Genomic DNA, 20550 nt, shown 5'->3' with positions numbered 1-20550 from the left:
TTCGATGTGACGCATCAGAAGTACTCGTTCTTGGTGGCCTTACAGATATTCCCGTTCACAGTGCTCCCGTCATTACTTTGAATGACGCACTAGGAATACTCTGTACTCGGATGTCTCCAGTGAGAAAAACCCTCTCACTTAAAATTCCAATAATTCATTTAGAATTAGTTTCTTGGTATTCCAAGCGAGAAAACCCTCTCACTTATAAATCCAATAATTCATTTAGAATTATTTTTCTATCAGATAAAGCCAATTTAGCAACACCAGGGCCTATGCAGCATTGGGGAGACTTGAGATCGAGACAGGAAGATTTAGAGGAGTACCCGCTGAGTCCAAGACTTGTGAGGTGTGCCAGATACAGCCAGAGACAGAGCTACATTACATATGTCATTGCCCAATATACTATGAGATACGAGGCCGCTTTCACTGTCTATTCAGAGAGGGTTTTGGGCCACTTTCTAGAGTCATGAGATACCAAGATCAGAGATGCCTCGGATTATACTTACTGGAGATTCGCAAACACAGAAAGGACCTCTTGAAGAGGGCATAATGAGAGAGATCCAGCAACAGAATAAGATTACAGATTTCTTTCAGTCACAGACACAGGAGTCCGAGCAGCCCCAGCAGGCTAGCAGCATAACAACACCAAAGGCACCAAAGGCATACTGCTTGATCGGGCGATAGAGTGGGGACGGTCACGTCGCCCACGGATGAGGGGGACCCTCTCGACATCAACGCAGATTGCGATAGAGGATCCATACCATACTAGCGCGACATAGGAGCCGTCCCGACAGAGTGCCTACCTTGGAGGACATTGAATCTCTATAGCCTTTTTGATACTAATGTATATGTATATGATGCCTCGATTGTCAGAGAGCTCCATTGTATCAACTCACCCCCCCCCCCCCCCAACCCCCGGTTTTGTATTCCCTTTGTATCAACTTTCACCCCACCCCTACCCACTATTTTCTTTTCAGTTCTTTGTACTTTTTGTGCCCAGACCTGGTATTAGATTCACCACATGTAACCTTTTGGTCTCATAGGTCATTTTGGCCTTTTGAAGACGTTAATTTTACATTTCATTTCATGTCATTTCTCTCTCTCTCTCTCTCTCTCTCTCTCTCTCTCTCTCTCTCTCTCTCTCTCTCTCTCTCTCTCTCTCTCTCTCTCTCTCTCTCTCTCTCTCTCTCTCTCTCTCTCTCTCTCTCTCTCTCTCTCTCTCTCTCTCTCTCTCTAATATAACATTTCATTTCATTTCATTTCTCTCTCTCTCTCTCTCTCTCTCTCTCTCTCTCTCTCTCTCTCTCTCTCTCTCTCTCTCTCTCTCTCTCTCTCTCTCTCTCTCTCTCTCTCAGGTCATGCTCTGTCTCGCAGCAGCCAAGCGTTCAGGTGATTTAGGGTTCACCACTATGTAGTGAACACGTTAGGGTTTGCGACAATGCCGGATTAGAGTTTGAGACAGTCCTGCAGAAGGCGGGTTAGGATTTGCGACACTCCTACAAACAGGTGGGTTAGGGTTCATGTGCGTGCCCAACTTGCTGTCTTGCATGCAAGTCGTCAATTTCAGGGTGCAGAGAGCGTGCAGTCGATAGAAGATACACACACCAAGGGCTCTGTTTGAGCGCGCAAGGGGAGAAGGTCATGCAGGGCTTTGCTGAGCGCGCAGGGGAGCAGGTCACGCAGGCAGGTTGTGCAGGGCTGTAGAAACGTAGGGAGCACGCGCGTCAGCAAGAGGGCAGAGCTGCAGGTTGCGAGCTCGTGCAGGGTACAGCAGTGGAGCAGCTCACGAGGTCGCACAAGGGCCGAGCACGTCGCCGGAAACAGGCTGCACAGAAGAGCTAGGGTTTGCAGCCCATTGCTCTCTCCTATACAACGTAGGAAGATAGTGTAACAGACTTGGACACTCCAAGTCAAGATCCTACCCCGACAGCAAAAATATCCACTTCAAAACAGTTTACAGTTCACAATTGATTCGACACTGGCCCGGCGGAGTTCCGTGCCTAGAGATAATGGCCCCAAAGACTAGCACCCCTTTCGGAATTTCTTTTTATATTAATCTGTGTTCAAAGTACAAGAGTGCGGGCAGGCGCTCACACTCAGACTCTGCGTCCGGATGCCCTGAGTTGTGAGAGGCCAGCCCACTTACTTAAAGATTACATGAGCCCACGCACAAATCTGATGTCCGTACAGTTCTGCCACGTTTCAGTGTGAAATGCGCCGCAACTCGCGGAAGCTGCCACGTCAGCATTTTTGCGCAGTTTTCAGGAATTTCAGCCACGTCAACATTTAGGGTTCCCATCGGGGTGTGAGTGTGGATATGTACTGGCACGCCACGTCACCCGTTTGTGACATACCCCCCTCTTGAAAGCATTGTAATCACCCTCAATTACGCCTGCAAAACAGACAGAAGCCATAAATTGTCTTAGCAGACACTGACTATTAGTATCTACGCACGAAGAACACACATCTAGCACATGTACCAATCGACAGTCACATCACACGAAATCACAGGACATCACTTGACATCACATGACAAATCACATTCATTCGGATCTTAGACCATGATTTATCGGCAATGCACTTAGCAATCGCATCTAGATCCACTCAAGACCTCATAGATGTCGGATTGACTAACCCCTATTGCAACCATGTCTATTCGAGATCATTTAGACCAAAATGCTGCAGTCATTTCATCTATCAGTTCCTGCACTTAAAAACAAGTAAAGAACAAATCAGTTTTATATTTTCCGGAATTCCATTTCATAAAGTCATACAGCAGAATACTGTCAACTCTCAGTATCCCTGAAGCTCAAAGAGACATCAGTGCCTCTAGTATTCTAAAAAAATCAAGGCATCTGTTGACAAAGGAGCGGAGTAACTCCCCTCTTGTGCAACCCACTGCACCAGATCTCCAGCCAAGCTGAATTCGAGGTTCCATTTGGAGTAGACTATGCTAAACCAAAACTTCAAGGTAAAGGTTCACAATCTAAGGAGTATCTGCTAGGTCCTCCTCCTCCTCCATCCACTTCGCATCCAATGCAGGATAGTTCTTGAATTTAACCAAGAGCCGCCTTCGTACTTTACCCTTATTCTTTCAGTCCCTATGTGCCAAAATCTGTTCAGAAACAAGTATCTCCTCGTTTTCTTCCACTTCGGGTTGCTCATTAGGCTCCCCATCTTCAAGCACATCTCCTTTAAAAGATTTCAACAGACTCACATGAAATGCATTGTGAATCCTCCAAGTGTCAGGCAGTTTCAGTTGGAAGGAGACATCATTGATCCTTTCGGAGATCTGGAAAGGTCCATAGTATCGCATACTAAGCTTTGGAAAAAGCCTCTTCTTTCTCAGGCGTGCCTTCTCAAAACCTAAGAGCACCCAATCATCCTCCTTCAATTTCAAATCGCGCCGATGGCGATCCGCTGCCTTTTTCTATCTTTCTTGAGATTTCTGCAAAGCCTCGCGGACCTTGGCAAAAGCCATGTCTAAGTCGCGCGTGTACTCATCAGCTTCAAAAATCTTATCTTTCGTGCTTAGGAAGGGTGGAACCTTTGCAGCACCTTCAATAATCTCAAATGGTGCCTTCCCCGTCGAAGAGTGTATCATGTTGTTGTAGGCAAATTCCACCAAAGGTAGATACTTTTCCCATTGAGTCTTCTGATCCGAGATATAAGACTTCAATAAATCTAAAACCATTGAATTGGCAATCTCAGATTGCCTGTCAGTCTGCGGGTGGAAAGATGACGAGAGCTGGAACCGCGTGCCAATGCTCTCCCAAATTGCCTTCCAAAACAAACTCGTAAATCTGGGATCCCTATCGGAGACAATCATCTCAGGCATGCCATGTAATCTGAAAATCTGGGCCACAAACAGTCTCGCTAAGTGATCCGGCTTCACTGTTTTCTTCACTCGAATGAAATGAGCCTGCTTGTTGAATCTGTCACTAGCAGTCCAAATACCATCGTGACCACTCTGTGTTCTGGGGAGATCAAAAATGAAATCCATTGCAATACTTTCGTAGGGGCAGGTGGGTATGGGCAAAGGCTATAACAATCTGGCAGGTGGGCTTTGCAAAGACCTTCTGGCAAACCAAGCAATTGCGCACAAACTCGTCCACACCTTCTTGAGTCTCGGCCAAAAGAAGTATCTCTCTACCCCTTTCATGGTGGTAGCAATGCTCCGATGACCTGTAAAAGGCGGACAATGGCATTCAATCATAACCTTTTCCCTCAACGGCTGTGTAACGCACAACATGGTTTTCCTCATCAAGTAGCCATCCCGAATGGAATATCCCGCTATTGTCTCCCCATCCCGTATCCGTGTGGAAACGTCTGCAAAATCCGTATCTGTGGCATACTGGTCGACCATATCCTCGAAGCTCCTATGATGTATCGCGGAAAGAGCTAGAACCAACGGCTTCCGAGACAAAGCATCTGCCACCAAATTCTTCTGTCCCTGCACATGAACAATCTGGAAGTGAAATTGTGACAAGATGTTCGCCCACCGCATCTGCTTTTCCAATAGTTGCTTCTGTGACAAGAAGTAGCGTAAACTCTGATGGTCTGTAAAGACAGTAAGATCCGCTCCGAGTAGGTAGTGCCGCCACTGAGTAAGAGCATGGATAACCACCAAAAGCTCTTTCTCATAAATCTGTGCTGTCAATTCCGGCCTTGAGAACAATCAGCTCCCGTAAGCAATGACATGGCCTTCTTGCATTAAGACCACACCCAAACTACGACCACAAGCATCACAATATACTTCAAATGCTTCTTCATCCGGCACAGTCAAAACTGGTCTCGTAGTCAATTTTTCTTTCAATATCTGAAAGGCGGTCACCTCTGTGGGTCCCCACGAGAAAGGGACTCCTTTTTGTGTCAAGATATGCAAAGGGGAAGCAACCTCTGCAAACTTTCTGATGAACCGCCTGTAGTACGAACACAATCCCAAGAAGCTTCTAACTTCACGGACATTCTTCAAATCTGGCCAATCACGGATAGTCTCTATCTAGGCCGGATCCATCTGCACTCCTGTTTGGTTGAGACAATTTGTCCCAAAAAGTGTATCTCTGGTAGGAATAATTCACTTTTCTTCGCATTAATCACTAACTTGTGATCTCGTAATGCCTGAAAGACTTGAAGCAGATGTTCTCTATGTTCTACCTCATCCTTGGAGAAAACAATGATATCGTCAAAGAAAGTGTCAACAAATAGCCTGTACTCTCGAAAAATCCTGTCCATCATTCGGTTAAATGTCGCAGGAGCATTGGTTAAGCCAAAAGGCATCACCAAAAACTCAAATAACCCAAAAGTCGTCCGAAAGGCTATCTTGTAGACGTCTCCCGACGCAATTCGGATCTGAGGATATCCACTCTTCAAATCAATCCTGCTAAAACACGACGATCCCTGTAATCTGTCGAGTATATCATCGATCCTAGGAATCGGAAATCTGTTCTTGATGGTGATTTTGTGGAGAGCTCTATAATCGATGCACATTCTCCAAGATCCGTCTTCCTTCAAAACCAACAACACTGGACAGCAATACGGTGAAGTACTAGGCTGGACAAGACTCTTTTCCAAGAGGTCTTTCACTTGGTTCATAATCTCTTCGTTCTGGGCTCGGCTCACATGGTAAGGTGGCCGGTTCGGTGGTGTGCTTCCAAGTGTCAAATGAATGGTACGATCTTCAGGACGAGCGGGTGGTAACTCGCCAGGCAGGCCCTCTGAGAAGCAATCGGCATGAGAGTGGAGAAAATCTTGGCGTTATCAAGTTCAAACATATTTGTCTTATCCTCATCACACTCAACTCTTTCATAAAGATCGAGTAAACAAACAGACTGGATTTCATTAACTTTGAAATGGCCGAAGCCGATACAATAGGGACAGACTTACCCTTAAGTTTAATGTCAAGTACAATGGTTCTGCCCTTCTCTGTGGTCAATGTCGCTTTCCTCACCCGATAGTCGACCACGGCGTTGTTCTTGTGGTACCAGGCAGAACATCACAACCTTCTAAAGGCATTATGTAAAAGTCTTCATGCCTCAAATACCCCTGACAATGCAACCGAAGTTTGCCAATGACAGGTGTAATGGCTACGTCCTTGCCGGGTGCCGCTAGAACGGCCTCCGCAAGTGGTCCCATCCAATCGGGAGTGATCTCGAGCCGCGCCGCCAATTCCGGTGAAATGAAGTTGGCCTTGGCTCCTCCATCTTAGAAGATAAAGGCTTCTTGGTCTTTCACTTTGCCCCAAGCTCGGCAAAGTTCTATACTCTCGTCCAACGTGCTGGGATTGGTACCCACGCAATCTAGAACCAGTCCTGTTTTCATCTTGCCTTTTCTTCCACGTTCCTCAGCTGCTCTCGAACTCTAAGGCCTTTCGTCGTCCTGTTAGGTGCAGCGGAATGATTGTTTGCGCTTTGCTCAAGATGAGTGCTCCGAACTGTGCTCAAGGTTCCTTTTGTTCTTATGGAAGGTAGAGCCTTCCGTTCTTAATGGAAAGTGCTATGATCACAAACAAAGTGAATGGACACTGTGCGTGCAAGTGTATGAGACTGAGAGATAGAGAGAGAAGAGAGATACGACACCAGAGACGCCGTAAAACCCTCCTCCGAAGGCCCCAATCTCGTCGGCGAGAGTGGTCTACTTATGATTGCACAAAGTGGTACAATGCATATCCAACGGACTGATGCAACTTGGGACTATGCCGATGACGACGGCGGTGATGACGACGACGACTTTAGGGCTGAAATCTGTGGTCTTCTATCTGCTGAATTTCGGGGCTGTTCGGTGGCTGAAAATGACTGTTTTGGCTGCGTTTTTGAGGGCTGAAAATGGGGGTCTTCTGCAATGCTTCAAGGGCTCAATCTGCTGCTTTTGATGCCTGCTGAAAACGCTGAACCAACTACTGCAAATGGCTGAAAATACAAAACGCTGGCAGATCTGAAAAACGCTAGTAAAAACGCTAGGAATCTGGTAAGTCTTGGCGATGACTGCGACTGAAAACGCTAGGGGTCTGGTACTGCTGATGGCGATCTCCAACAAACGCTAGGCTGTAGGGTACTGTGGCGATCAAGCAAATCTACAAAACGCCAAGGATGGGGAAGTGCTGAGGTTGTCCAAAAACGCTAGGCTATGGGAAGCTTGGCGCTTGAGGGTTCTTGCTGAGAAGAATGCCTGTTGAGAGGGAAGCTCCTGCTGCCTCTTCTGCCAGAAAGTGCTAACTTGGGTTTGCTTATATATTAACTTAGCAAAATTGCCCTACCTACTTTCGTCGGAAAGTCACTTAAAAATAATAAGTGAAAAATACCAAAAATAGGGAAAATAGGCTAAATGCACTGGAAAATTCCCCTGACTGATTCTGATGGATTCTGATGGGAATGCTTATGATCATGCTGTGTGCAACCAGAGGATATGCATCTATACTAAGTCACTGGGCATGCACGGTCTACGAATAGACTCACAAAAGTATCAGATCACTTCCTATTCTAGACTGACTGAATTGATTGAACCCTGATCATGTTGTAGCTTGTCCACGGACACATAGGGTTGGATGTGTCACGTGACATCCCCTCCTTTTCAAAGTGAGGTACTGGTACCGAACTGCATGGCGTCGAGGGAGATCGCCAATAGCATCCAGAATCCTAGAAGGGACTCTTCGCTGGCCCACTCTGATGTGTGGGTCGTGCGGTACTTGAACTTCATAAAGGTTTGCAACGCTTGCTTCTTTGGGCCGCGCCGAAAGGACACAAAGTCTTCTGTGGCTCCTTCGATGCTTCAACTTTGTTGAGAGTCATGCTTCTTTCGTCTTCAAGAATCTCCATGGCTGAAAATTCCTAAAACCATTTCCAACACAAAACCATGAACATACCCATTCCATGTAAAGTGAGTGGAAAAAATCTTGTCTTCCTCAAAGACTGTGCATGCAATGTAGATGAACAAAGAGACGGAGTGACAACCCGTTCATCAAACACATGCAACCAATGAGATCGAATCTTTCTCTTATGATCTAGAGCAATCAACTGTGGCAAAACACAATGGAAATGCCCACGCTTGGTGCTCATAGTTTCATGTGCTCGTTCGGAAACTGTGTCATGCCAAGGAAGAGACATGGAATGTGACTTCCTGACATACATACCTTTCAGCTTTTCATGAAAAATCCGCATACATTCGTGCTCATCCATGAGAGAAACGTGCTCAACATACAATATGTCATGCCTAGGAAAAGGGATCACATAATGATGTTGAAAATCAAAAGCCCAAAAATAAAGCAAAGGCTCTTTCTCTCTCTTGCTTGTCAAATAAAGCAAGTCCGAAAAGTTGTCCATAAAAATAGCTTTTAATATAAAGCAAAAGAGCTCTTTCTCAAGCTTGCGTAGAAAAAGCAAGAGTCTCTCTCTCTCCCACTCTCAATTGCGTAGCCAAAAACCTGCCAAAAGCTGAGCGCTGATTGCGCCGGAAATCACGGGATTCCGTACTGCTTCCACGTGGCACCACCTCCGCCATTTTCGGGTGTTGACCGTATGCAGCAGCCACGTCATCATTCAGCCTGTCCTTCCCCGAACTGTCCATGCTTTAGGGGGGGGAGTGTGTGTGTACATTGGGCAGCCATGTCACAGTTTGTGACAGGAGGTCAGCTCCCACATTTACCTATGGGCAGGAGATTGTGGAGTATACAGATGCATATACTTATCTAGGGGTAGCTTTCAGTGGGCCAGTTTTTTCGCTGAGAAGAGCAGAGCCTATGCAACCTTGGGCAGACTTGAGAGGATGTGTTCGCAGGTTAGCAACCTCGAACCAAACTTTGGCTTTTTGATACTTTGGTGACCTCAGCTATGATGTATGGGATGCAGATTTGGGGCCCCTCATGTGGTTGTCACGACAGAGTTGGTTGCACTAATGGATGGAAAGTGATGGAGTGGCTCTTGGTATCTATGACATCTCGGATGATTAGAGCCAAGGCCTCGATACCTCATGAGATTATTAGAGCAGAGCTAGTTGCCGCTCCGGTGGTGATTGAGGCACTTAGTAGATCGGTCTCTTTCATACATAGCTTGTGGGACCTTCCCAGAAACAGATATGCCCAGCTTGCTCTTGAGTCTTCTCGACAATTGGCCTTACAGGGAGACACCGCTTGCTGGTATGGACAAATGACTTCTTTGTTCTAGATGCATGGTTTTAGCATGAACAGACTGCCTCCCTTCCAATACTCTTTGGAGGCCCCCTCTCTCACTATGACACAAACAGAGATTACTAGACTTATCCGCCAGGACTTGATTCAGATGGACACCAAGAGGACTTGGATAGAGCCTGTTAGAGTTACACCACCGTTACGTTGCCATTTTGTACGGCTAGTGATTGTCCCGGGTTGGCCACCCATCGCACATCATGTAGATTGCATGGGCGGACACTTTTAGCACGTGTCCGGCCGGTCATTTTCTAAGCCTGGTTGGGTGCACACATTATTAGCCATTTTTGGGCTTTTATGTTTTTTACACCAGTTACACATTTCTCCGTACCTCAACCTAAGATTCTATAAATAGAATGCTTAGGGTCTTGTAGTCATTCAGATTGTGTATTGAGAACATCATTTGCAGAGCACTTGTGTTTCTCTCTCTCTCCCTCCAGCGTTTTCAACGCGCGTGGCTCACTCTTTCCGTTGCTCACTCTCACATGGTATCAGTCGCCAAGATGCGGAGAATCTGCATCGATCTCTCCTCCTAAGGCTAGCGCTAGCACTTCTGCCGGTTTCCATTGTCCAAAACGCTGATCAGCGTTTTCCAGCCCTAGCGTTTTTTGCGAGAACAACCAACGTTTTTGCATCCGTAGCCTGATCTGCAACCTCCCTCTCTAGCGCTCCCCTTCAACAGTAACATCGCACCCAAACGGCATCAGATCAGCCTGCGTTTTTCAAACCGGGTTGCATTTTTTGGACAGCTCTGCGTTTTCAGATCTTGCTGCGAGTTGACAACTGGTCCAGTGTTGAGGCCCCCTCTAGCTACAAAATGCAAGGGATAAGGCAGCAAAAACGTTGGGCATGAGGCTGCCCAAAAACATTGGGCTATCCTTCCTCATGCCCATGGCGGCCGGCCTCCAAGCTGCCCATTCGGACACCCTGGGGAAGGCGCCCCCGTATTGGGGCTAGTCTACACCATCGAGAGACTCGCTCCCTCTGCCTGCCTACATAGGATCTGCATCAACTTGCCCGACCCATGATCTGCCCTCCCACGACCAGCAAAAGAAAGAATGTTGGAGAGGGGCCAAAGGGCATATGGGAGCACCTGGGAAGTGGGAGAAACATCCTTTGTGCCTACAAAAGCCAACTGGCCATGGAATTGAGCCAAAATCCGAGCTAAACATGGCTAAACACAACCCAACATGAGAAACCTACCTCTCACTAGCCATGCAGTCACAAAACAGTCCTCACTCCCTACACCTATCTCGCAGAGAAACTTGGACCGACTAGACAAATCCAGAGAGATGCCTGAACTCTAATAGGACCCTAGATGCAAAGCAAACATCCATGAGAGACCATGTCAACACGACGCAAGAGCTCCAACAAGAGATACTTCACATAGGCAAAGGATCTGCAACTAAGTTGACTATCAATCTATAGTCTCAACATGATTACTTTTGTGCACAAATGAATTATTTTTGGATCCATATATATGTTCCAATTCTTGATTTGCTTGTCAAGTTTTAGAGTCAATAGAGCACGCACATAAGCAAAGAAGGCATTCTTAGGCCTTAGTTTAAAGCTTTAAGCAAGTTTTTACAACTTCTAAATGTTTTGTTCCTCCAAATATTGGACGAATGAGCCGAACAATAATGTCGTAAAACTTCCAAGAGGTGGATTGAACCTGCTCAGGCCAGTGTTGAGCCAGAAAGGTCAAAGAGTCCCAAAATCTATCAATTTAAAGAGTTCTCACACGAGAGGCGCAACATTTTGGGGGCATGCGTTTGAGACTATTAAATCATTCAGTGTCTGGCAAGTGTGAACAATCTAAAGGCTTATTACATTAAGGGAAAATTTCCAAAATACCCTTGTTTTAATTTTGAATAGTTTGCTCCAAATTTTGTATAGTTTAGACTTTTTGATGATAGAGATCTATATTTAAGTGTTTTATAAAAAAAAAATCCCCAATGATCTCACAAATAGAGGTCTTTGTGCGTACTAATAAGAATTCATTTCAACTTGAGAGCCCACAATGCCATCCAAAATCCTAGTTCTATCATCTTTGGTTTAGAAAGAACTACTCCTCCTATGAAGAGTTGCAAAAAGAAAAGTATTTAGAGATGTTTGCTAGAATAACAAGGGGTATTTTGAGCATTTAAAAAAAAATAAAGGACATTTTGGGAATTTTTGGCAAAATACGAGGGGTACTTTGCGAATTTTCTCAAATTTCAAGGATATATTGGTAATTTTTCCAACATCAAAATTAAAATAAGACTAAAAAACTAATGAGGCAGTGTGGGAATTTGGGAGAAGTGAACGTGGGCTGAATTTTGATCGCCTCTTCCTCTATCCCAAACCTTTCCATTTTCCCCCCCATATTGTGCCATGATTGGCTCTCCCTCCCCGCGCCAACATACCTCACCAAAAATTGATCTCCGCTCTCTCGTTTTGATGTTTTCAACCTACGATTCTCTCAGTGTTGGCTTCTTCTCTTTGCACAGTGACTCTCCCTCCCTACAGCATCTCTCTCTTGAGAGTTAAGAGTGCCAACGAAGTGTGTGTGTGCACTCTCCCGTGAGAGATGCACTAGAACACCCCTTCATCGCGAGAAACTCAGAGACATGAAGGAATTTGACCCTCAATTCAAACGGCATTCGAAACGGATGGCTATCCAGAATGGCGCAGGGATCAGCCAATGGTCATCTTTTGGGAAAGAACAGCCAGAATGTTAGGGAGTGTTCTAGCACGCTTCTAGGGCCATTTTTACCGTCACTTTGGGGCTCCTTTAGGGCCACTTTTGGAGGCCCCCCATAGCCTACCAAAGGAGGCCTCCTCATGGCTCAAGCCTCAACTTTCATTGTTGAAGGCTTCAACCTCTACTGGACATACGTGCAGCTCAAAAATATTTTTTCAGTAATGATTTGTTATTTTTTCCATTCTGGGCACCAACCAACCTCGACCCCGATTCCATTCTCCATTCCCACTCCCCATACTATGTTTCTATGTCCGCATGGCCTAGACCTCTTCCTATTAGAGATGCACGGGCATCGGGACAGTCTTATAGCTAGCATGGAGGAGCACCCCCAACAGAGATGAGTTAGACACAGACAGCACACAGTGACAACAATTGATCTGTCGGAGCCACAACCATCGAGAACGAGGCCTACTTGAGGTTTCACCTTGAGAGGTAGAGGGTATCCACCAAAGACTCTGAAAGATAGGCACCTCAAGCGGCTGCGATGCGGAAAACACCCAGGAAGGTATGGGGCGTAGCTGAAGCCCTAGACAATATCAAAAGACGCACTGAGAGATGATCATTCTCTAGGAGAGTGAAGGATCGAACTGAAGAGGATAACCAAAACTGCAGCTACAGAAGGTGCCCATCTAGGATGAAGATATTTTTCAGAGATTGAGGGCCCTTACTAGCCTCCAAGCTGGAATATACAGACAGTGATGTATGCGATCTGTCGTAAAGATAATTTTGGCCTCATCCTCTCTCTCCCTCTCTCTCTCTCTCTCTCTCACACACACACACACACACACAAAATGAAGAGCGAAACATCCAATCATTAGCAAGAAGCAATTACCTGAGGAGCATGGAGGTGATGGGCGAAGAGGTGAGCAGAGCAGAAGAGTCTCCATCTGCAATGCGCTGAATGAGAGGGTGGAGATCGTCAGGATCGACGATGGGGATGCGAGACTTGAAAGAGCGGACATCGGAGCGGCCATCCATGCCGTGCTGCTGCAGATAAGCGCAGGAGGTATTGTGCGTGAGGATGGAGGAGAGCAGGCCAGCCTGCACTGAAGCAGCATTGCGAGCTGCTTCGTGAAACTCTGCAATCGCATCTAACTCCTCATTCGACAGGAGTGCTGCCATAGTGACCCCTCTACGCCTCTAATTTGTGGAAATTCCCACAATAGCCCTCAATTTTCAAAAACTCCCAAAATACCCCCGATATTTTATCATAAATTCCCAAAATGCCCTTCATATTTTCCAAAATTCCCAAAATACCCCTGGTTGTGAGAGTAAATTTCTCCAGAAATAAATTTTTTGTAGGTCTTCATAAGAAGAGTGATTGTCTTCGTACAAGATGCTAAAACTACAATTTGAGTTGGTTATGGAGGTTTTGGAGATGAATTACTTCATTATTTTTAAACATAATTGCCTTTTTTGCGATGGTAACTGGTGACAAATTACATGCTGAGCACTCAAAAACGGATCTCAATTGTCGACAACGAATGAAGATTAGAAAATCTTGAACAATCCAACCAAAATAGATACAAGGGTATTTTAGGAATTTCCTCAAATTAGAGGGGTATTTTGGTTATTTTCCGACAGGCTTCGCCCGCCTCTCTCTCTCTCTCTCTCTCTCTCTCTCTCTCTCTCTCTCTCGCATGCCAAAAGGAGGTCCTTGCTTCAAAGGCCAATGCCATCATACCGAACTCCCTTCTTAATTTAATGGCTCTATTCTAAAGCAAATCATTCATTTCCTATCGATATTCCCTCAACTCCCCTCCATGGTTCGCCAAAGAAAAATTCATAACCAAAGAGAAAAGGGCACACTTAAAACTCTCCCACCACATAGTCCTTCCTTCGAAGATCAACACACCAAATTTGCATTCTCCTCTCTCTTCACTCTTGTAAGGTTTTGCATGTGACTCTCTCACTCTCTCTCACACACACATGCATCTTTGGGATGATCTATTGACGAGTGGCAAACGAGGAGGAAGGGGAGGGAAGGCAACTTGCAAGGGGGAAAGTTAGAAAATCACGGTTTAGTGTGTGTGGGCAAGAGAGTGCAACGATAGGGTTTGCAAAAAACATTGTTTTTGATGGATTGAGCTTTTGTTGTATTGACCAGTGTGCAATGAGAATCTCGCAGCTTGTGAAGGGGTCCAAAGCCTTAAATTGTTTTCATCTTCAAGCACGCAGGCTCAAGTGGCCAACCCTCTACCTTGCTATTGTCATGGGACCGTCAGCTCTTGGGATTGCAAGTTGGAAAGATGTGCATCACAGGACACTCTAACTACAAGAGCAAGCTAGTTCTAGAAAGGCAACAAAGGTATGAGGTGAATAAAAATCATGTAAAGCTTTGTGACTTTGTCTATCCACAAATATGTAGACAAGTTTTGGGATTTACATCTCAAGGCTATTGTCTTCCAAAAGATAGACTTTGCCGAGCAAAAGTAACAATTCTGTGCGGGATTACCTGAAGAGATGGCCGAATATGTCAACTCTCAACGGCCTTGTTCTATCACCGAAGTAATCCATCACACCATGGTTGCTTCACGCATCAATTTTCAACAAGGGGCTAGACGGAATGTTAAGCACGTGGAAAACAAAGACAAAAATGATGCAAAGGGGAAAACCAATGCCCAAAATTCTTCCCAAGGCACTTTCAACAACAATCGGTCCAAGAAGAAGGGAGTTTACAAAGGCAAAAACAAACTCTCTCCTGAAGAGCTTGACAATTTTTGCAAGGACCATAAGTGTTTTAAGTGTGGGGAGCAAGGACATGGCTATCGTTCTTGCCCCAAGAAAAATGCTCGCATTGAGACCCCTAGGGCTTCCACCATCGAAGCTCCAAAAGAGGATGCTCATTGCAAAAGATCATCTCTCTCATATGCTTGGGAAAAGGTAAGGGAGCATGATGCCTTCATCTTGTTTGACCCTGGCTCTACTCACAGCTTCATATCAACGGAGTTGGCCACCAAGTTGGGCATTCAAGCTTTTGAGATGGGAGATATTGTAACGACTGACACAGCTTTCAAGGGACAGCAAGCCTCCATCACTCCCTTGATTGGGAAGTTGAGGCTTCATGTCCAAAGCTATGTTGACAAAGAAGACTTTTCATCTCTCCTCTACAACATGAGGATGCCATCCTACGGGCGCCATGGTTTGATCACATGGCTACCAACATGAAGTTCCCTAAAAGAAGAATCTACTTCACCTACAGGGGAAAGAACATGTATATAGATGCTATTGAGTGTGGTCTTACAATACCACTTGTAAATCCTCCAGCTTTTGATAAATCAATGAAGAGCTCAGTTTCTGCGTATATGATTTTTGTCAAAGAGTCCCTAAAAGATCCTAATGTTTCATCAAATGTAAATGGTAGGAATCAAGAAGAGTTAGACTTGTTAATTTTCTAAAAGGATTCCAAGATGTGTTCATCGATGATATTTCTATGGACTTACCTCCAAAAAGCGGGGATGATGACCATCACATTGAGCTCCTTCTAAGAAGCTCACCACCTAACAAGCCTCCGTATCGACTTTCTCAAGCTCAACAAGAGGAGATCATGAGGCAAGCACAAGAATTGGTTGACAAAGGGATGGTGAGACCTAGCTCCCCTCCTTTTGTTCTCCAGTCCCTTCAGTGCAAAAGAAAGATGGTACATACCGTATGTGTGTGGACCATCGAGCACTAAACCATATCACTATCAAAAATAGATTTCTCGTGCCTCGGGCAGAAGGTCTGTTTGATAAGCTACAAGCCTCTACCTACTTCAGTAGGATTGACCTTAAAAGTGGCTATCAACAAATAAGAATAGTGGATGAAGATATCCTAAAGACCACATGTCGCACAACGTTTGGTCTTTATGAATATTTAGTCATGCCTTTTGGCTTGACTAATGCACCGGCCACGTTCAATCGTCTAATGGAGAAAAATTTTAGACCCTACCACAAATTCACTGGAGTGTTCTTTGATGATATCATCATCTACTCCAAGTCTTTGGAGGAACATAAGCAACATCTCCAAGTGATTTTTCAAGCATCAAGGGAAAACAAGCTTTTCCTCAACCAAAAGAAAAGCGAATTTTTCCTTCAAGAGATTCAATACCTAGGTCATATTATCTCTCAAGATGGTATCTATATGGATCCATCGAGGTTAGAGGTAATAAAAGCATGGCCTAATCCAATGAATCTACACGAGCTAAGAAGCTTTATTAATATGTGCACATACTATAGACGCTTCATAGTATTTATAGACAGCTAAGGAGCAAAATGCTTTTGACAAGCTCAAAGAGACGCTTACCTCCCAACCAGTCCTCATGCTTCCGGATCTCTCAAAGCCATTTGAGGTCCAATGTGATGCTTGTGGTGGTTGACTTGGAGCAGTTTTGCTTCAAGAAGGGCATGCCATAGCATATGAGAACCGAAGGCTCAATACGCATGAACGAGTCTTGGGCATTTATGAGAAAGAGATTTTAGCTATTCTACATGCCCTAGACACATGGAAGCATACTAATTGGGGACTCCATTCATTCTCCGAACAGACCACCAAAGTCTCAAGTATTTCATGACGCAAACCAAGCTTTCCGACAAACAAATGAGGTGGGCCAATTTTCTTTCGCAATGTAATTTTCATATTGCTCACATTGCTGGTAAGCACAATCAAGTGGCCTGTGCACTTTCACGATGACCAAAAGTTAATGCGGTGTCTATAGCTACTCACAATGATCTATATTCTATGATAGATGAGTATGCTATTGACCCTGATTTTAGAGACATAACGTCAGCCCTTGCTTTGGGGAAGAAAGAGGAGTCATTCACCTTGTAGGATGGTTATCTTCTCCACAAAAATAGGCTATGTGTTACCCATTCCCTTGGTGAGAAAGTTATGTATGAATCCCATGCTCCTCCCTATGTGGGTCATAGAGGCATTCAACCTACTCTTCACGGAGTAAAAACATATTTCTATTGGCCTACTATGAAAGTGGACATACAAGAGTATGTTTCAAAATGTGTGGTATGCCAAAAGACCAAGTGTGATAGAGGGAAGCAACGTGGATTACCCCAGTCACTTTCTATCCCAAATTCTCCATGGGAGAGTATATCCATGGATTGTATCTTTGGATTACCCAAGTCTATCCATGGGAATACGGTATATATAGACATAGTCGACAGGTTTAGCAAGCAAGCACACTTTATTTCTATCAAAAACGACTATTTCTACCAAATGGCAACTCTCTTCATATCACAGATTTTCAAACACCATGGATTACCAACATCCATCGTGTCAGATAGAGATCCTAGAATGACCAATAATTTCAAGAAAGGTCTCTTTGAAAATGTAGGAACGAGGCCGAATTTCTCTTTGGCCTATCACCCACAAATGGATGACCAAAGTGAGATAGCCAATCTTACGATACTCGATCTACTAAAGACTTATGTTACAGAAGTAGATCAATGCTCACAATGGGAAAAGTACTTACCTCTTGTAGAGTATGCTTACAATAATACTGTACATACTTCTACGGGAAAAGCACCTTTTGAAATCATAGAGGGAAGACTTAAAAGTCCTTTGCTACTCAAAGTACATGGGAAGATCTTCATTGCTAATGAGTATAGCCATGACCTACAAGAATCTTTCCAAAAGATTAAGGAGGCTAAATCCATCTCTCAACAAAGGAAAAAAGCTGTTGCTGACAAGCATAAAAGGGCCTTAACGTTCAAAGAAAATGATTGGGTCTTACTTAAGTTTCCTAAGGCTCGATTAAGGCAAACGACGAGCAAAAATCCTACGGGCCATCAAAAGTATTATGCGAAGCTAGCAAAAAGATATTATGGTCCTTTCCAAATCTTGAAGCCTATCAATGAGATGGCTTACCAACTCAAGTTGCCCAACCATTGGCTCATACACAATGCTTTTCATGTGAGCCTACTCAAGCCCTACAAAGGAGAGCCACCAAGTGAACCAATTATTGAAGACCCTCCCGAAGTTGAAGACCAAGAAGAGGTGCTACAACCCAAAGCTATTCTTTGGCATGAAGACGAGGTACTACGACATGGTAAGATTATCCGACAGTATCTTATTAAGCTCAAAAATTATCCTTTTGAAGATGCTAGATGGATGCAAGGAATACAGCTTAAGGACAGTATGAACCTTGTCAATGCTTACAATGCTACAAAAGAGTAAGCACATGTACAAATTTCTTTTAAATGACCAATTTTTTTGTCTTATAAGACTAGTTCTCTTTTTATTGTGCACAAATTTAAATAGTATGCATACTTAGAATCATGTTTATGATGATGATGTCTCTCAAACACTAAGTAAAATTTGTCACTCTACTTGAAAGAATGAAATGGACTAAAGAGCAGACATGATTGCGGCAGCTATGTCTCCCAAGCACCAAATGGATTAGTCATGTACAATTATCCTCTTGAAGATGCTAGGTGGATGCAAGGAATACAGCTTAAGCATAGTATGAACCTTGTCAATGCTTACAATGCTACATTAGAGTAAGCACATGTACAAATTTCTTTTAAATGACCAATTTTTTTGTCTTATAAGACTAGTTCTCTTTTTATTGTGCACAAATTTAAATAGTATGCATACTTAGAATCATGTTTATGATGATGATGTCTCTCAAACACTAAGTAAAATTTGTCACTCTACTTGAAAGAATGAAATGGACTAAAGAGCAGACATGATTGCGGCAGCTATGTCTCCCAAGCACCAAATGGATTAGTCATCCATCTTGGAAAGATGTTCTAGGGTAAAAAGGGATCCTCTACCTGCTAAGTAAGATGGACTAATGAATAAGGCATTATCTCTTCTACCTCATAGTTGGGGACGACTATGGTTTCAAGAGAGAGGTAATGTCATAAAATCTAATATCTAACCAACCCAAATGATTTTCTCATATTAAACTGATCATTTAATGTGGAAGAATAAATGGGAACAAGGGTTAAAATATATACATGTGCTTATAGATCTATCTCAACATGTGGCCAATGGTAAAGGGGCCCAAATGAGAGATGGTTCATCAAAGAGCAAGGCTAGCCAATGGAGCATAAAGACCTTAGGGTTAGCTTCATTGAAGACCTCCAATAGTTAATGTTAAAAGTCCTTTGACCTTAGTTAAGCTAGGCTGTGCTCGAGGTGGGAACCCGGCCCAAGCTTAAGGTGCTTGAGGTGCGTGTCGTGCTTGATGACTAAGGTTCTTGAGGTGCTTGCTGACTAAGGTGCTTGTCGTGCTTGCCGGCTAGGGAGCTTGAGGTGCTTGTGGGAACACCACCCAAGCTTGAGGTGCTTTGTCATGCTTGCTGACTAAGGTGCTTGAGATAAGGTGTGCCAAAAAGTCAATCATCAATCCCTCCAAGGAGGGGGCTAGCCCTACAAGAGGGGGGATGAGAGAGAACACACAGACAATCACACAAGGCATGCATAGTACAAAGAAAGCAAAAGGGACACTTGTCAAGTTCCTCCTCATGCTGCCCTCATGGTGTGCTTAAAGCCTATTGGTTGGCCTCCCAAGGGGTCCAATGATAAGTTAGTTAATTTAATTAATTGTTTTAGCATTTATCAAGTCCTCTCTCTCAAAAAGGGAAAGGGGGACACTTGTCCCAAGACTAGTATGCTTGCTTGGTATGACTCTTGCTTGTGATTGGCTAGGCCAGAGGGGTCCAATGAGCTTCAACCATGAGCTACAAGGGGGGGGTGTCGACCAAAGCAAGTAGGAGGCATGCTTGAGGGGTACTCACATACTCTCTCTCTCTCTCTCTCTCTCTCTCTCTCTCTCTCTCTCTCTCTCATTGTGTATTGTGCAAAGTGAAAGGGCTCCCTCTCCTTCTCCAAGCCAGTAGAGGTTGAGAGCCTACACCAAAACACTTGGCTATGGAATGCAAATCCAACCAAGAGCCATGCTTCAATGCTTAAGCTTTCCATCTTCTCCATCTTCATTACTATGCTATTGTGTATGCTAGCAAGAAGAGTGATGATAAGTGAGGAATTAGTTCTTTCTCCTATGAAATGTTTCTTCTTCCTCTTCCCTACTCTCATCCCCTGCTAGCTCTCTCCACCTTTGAAGGTGTTTGAGGTCTTGGGATTGAGGTTTGGGATAGTTAATGCTTTCTCGTATGAAATGTTTCTTCCTCCTCTTCCCTACCCTCATTCCCTGCTAGCTCTCTCCACCTTCGAAGGTGTTTGAGGTCTTGGGATTGAGGCTTAGGATAGTTAATGATTTCTCCTATGAAATTTTTCTTCTTCCTCTTCCCTACCCTCATTCCCTGCTAGCTCTCTCCACCTTCGAAGGTGTTTGAGGTCTTTGGATTGAGGCTTGGGATAGTTAATGCTTTCCACAAAGTTTATGTTATGCTCGTGATGCATGACTCTTTCCATCTTCATTGCATCACCTAGGTTACAAGGAACACAAAGATTGTATTGTATCAAGTCTCTCTTGATGGGAGAAACTATAATACAAATGCCTATTGGAGGGGGGACCGGCTCCACATAAATCATGTCCTCAACTATTGTCATGTTCTCTGAACTCTCTCTCTTGCAAAAGTATTGTTCATGCCAAGCTAACTAATGCTATGTTTTTGTTGCTACCATCAATTATGTTCACCCACTATGGTCACAAAGTAATTTCACAAAA

The 20550-nt window shown here is 44.3% G+C and overlaps 1 protein-coding gene across 1 annotated transcript in view; it reads right to left on the bottom strand.

The window, feature by feature from the left end:
- Positions 1-13076, bottom strand: part of LOC147453829 (jasmonoyl--L-amino acid synthetase JAR4-like) — a 28222-nt gene extending 15146 nt beyond the window's left edge. Inside the window, exon 1 of the mRNA XM_086515913.1 lies at positions 12754-13076. Within this exon, the coding sequence (XP_086372039.1) occupies positions 12754-13043 (290 nt within the window). The 5' untranslated portion in view covers positions 13044-13076. The remainder of the gene's footprint in view (positions 1-12753) is intronic.
- Between the last annotated feature and the right edge of the window lie 7474 nt (positions 13077-20550).

This window comes from Adiantum capillus-veneris, chromosome 7 (assembly GCF_014529385.1).
Source record: "Adiantum capillus-veneris isolate H3 chromosome 7, ASM1452938v2, whole genome shotgun sequence".
Lineage (NCBI taxonomy): Eukaryota > Viridiplantae > Streptophyta > Polypodiopsida > Polypodiales > Pteridaceae > Adiantum > Adiantum capillus-veneris.
The sequence above is the reverse complement of the archived record's forward strand: the minus strand, read 5'-3'. Positions and strand labels throughout refer to the sequence as shown.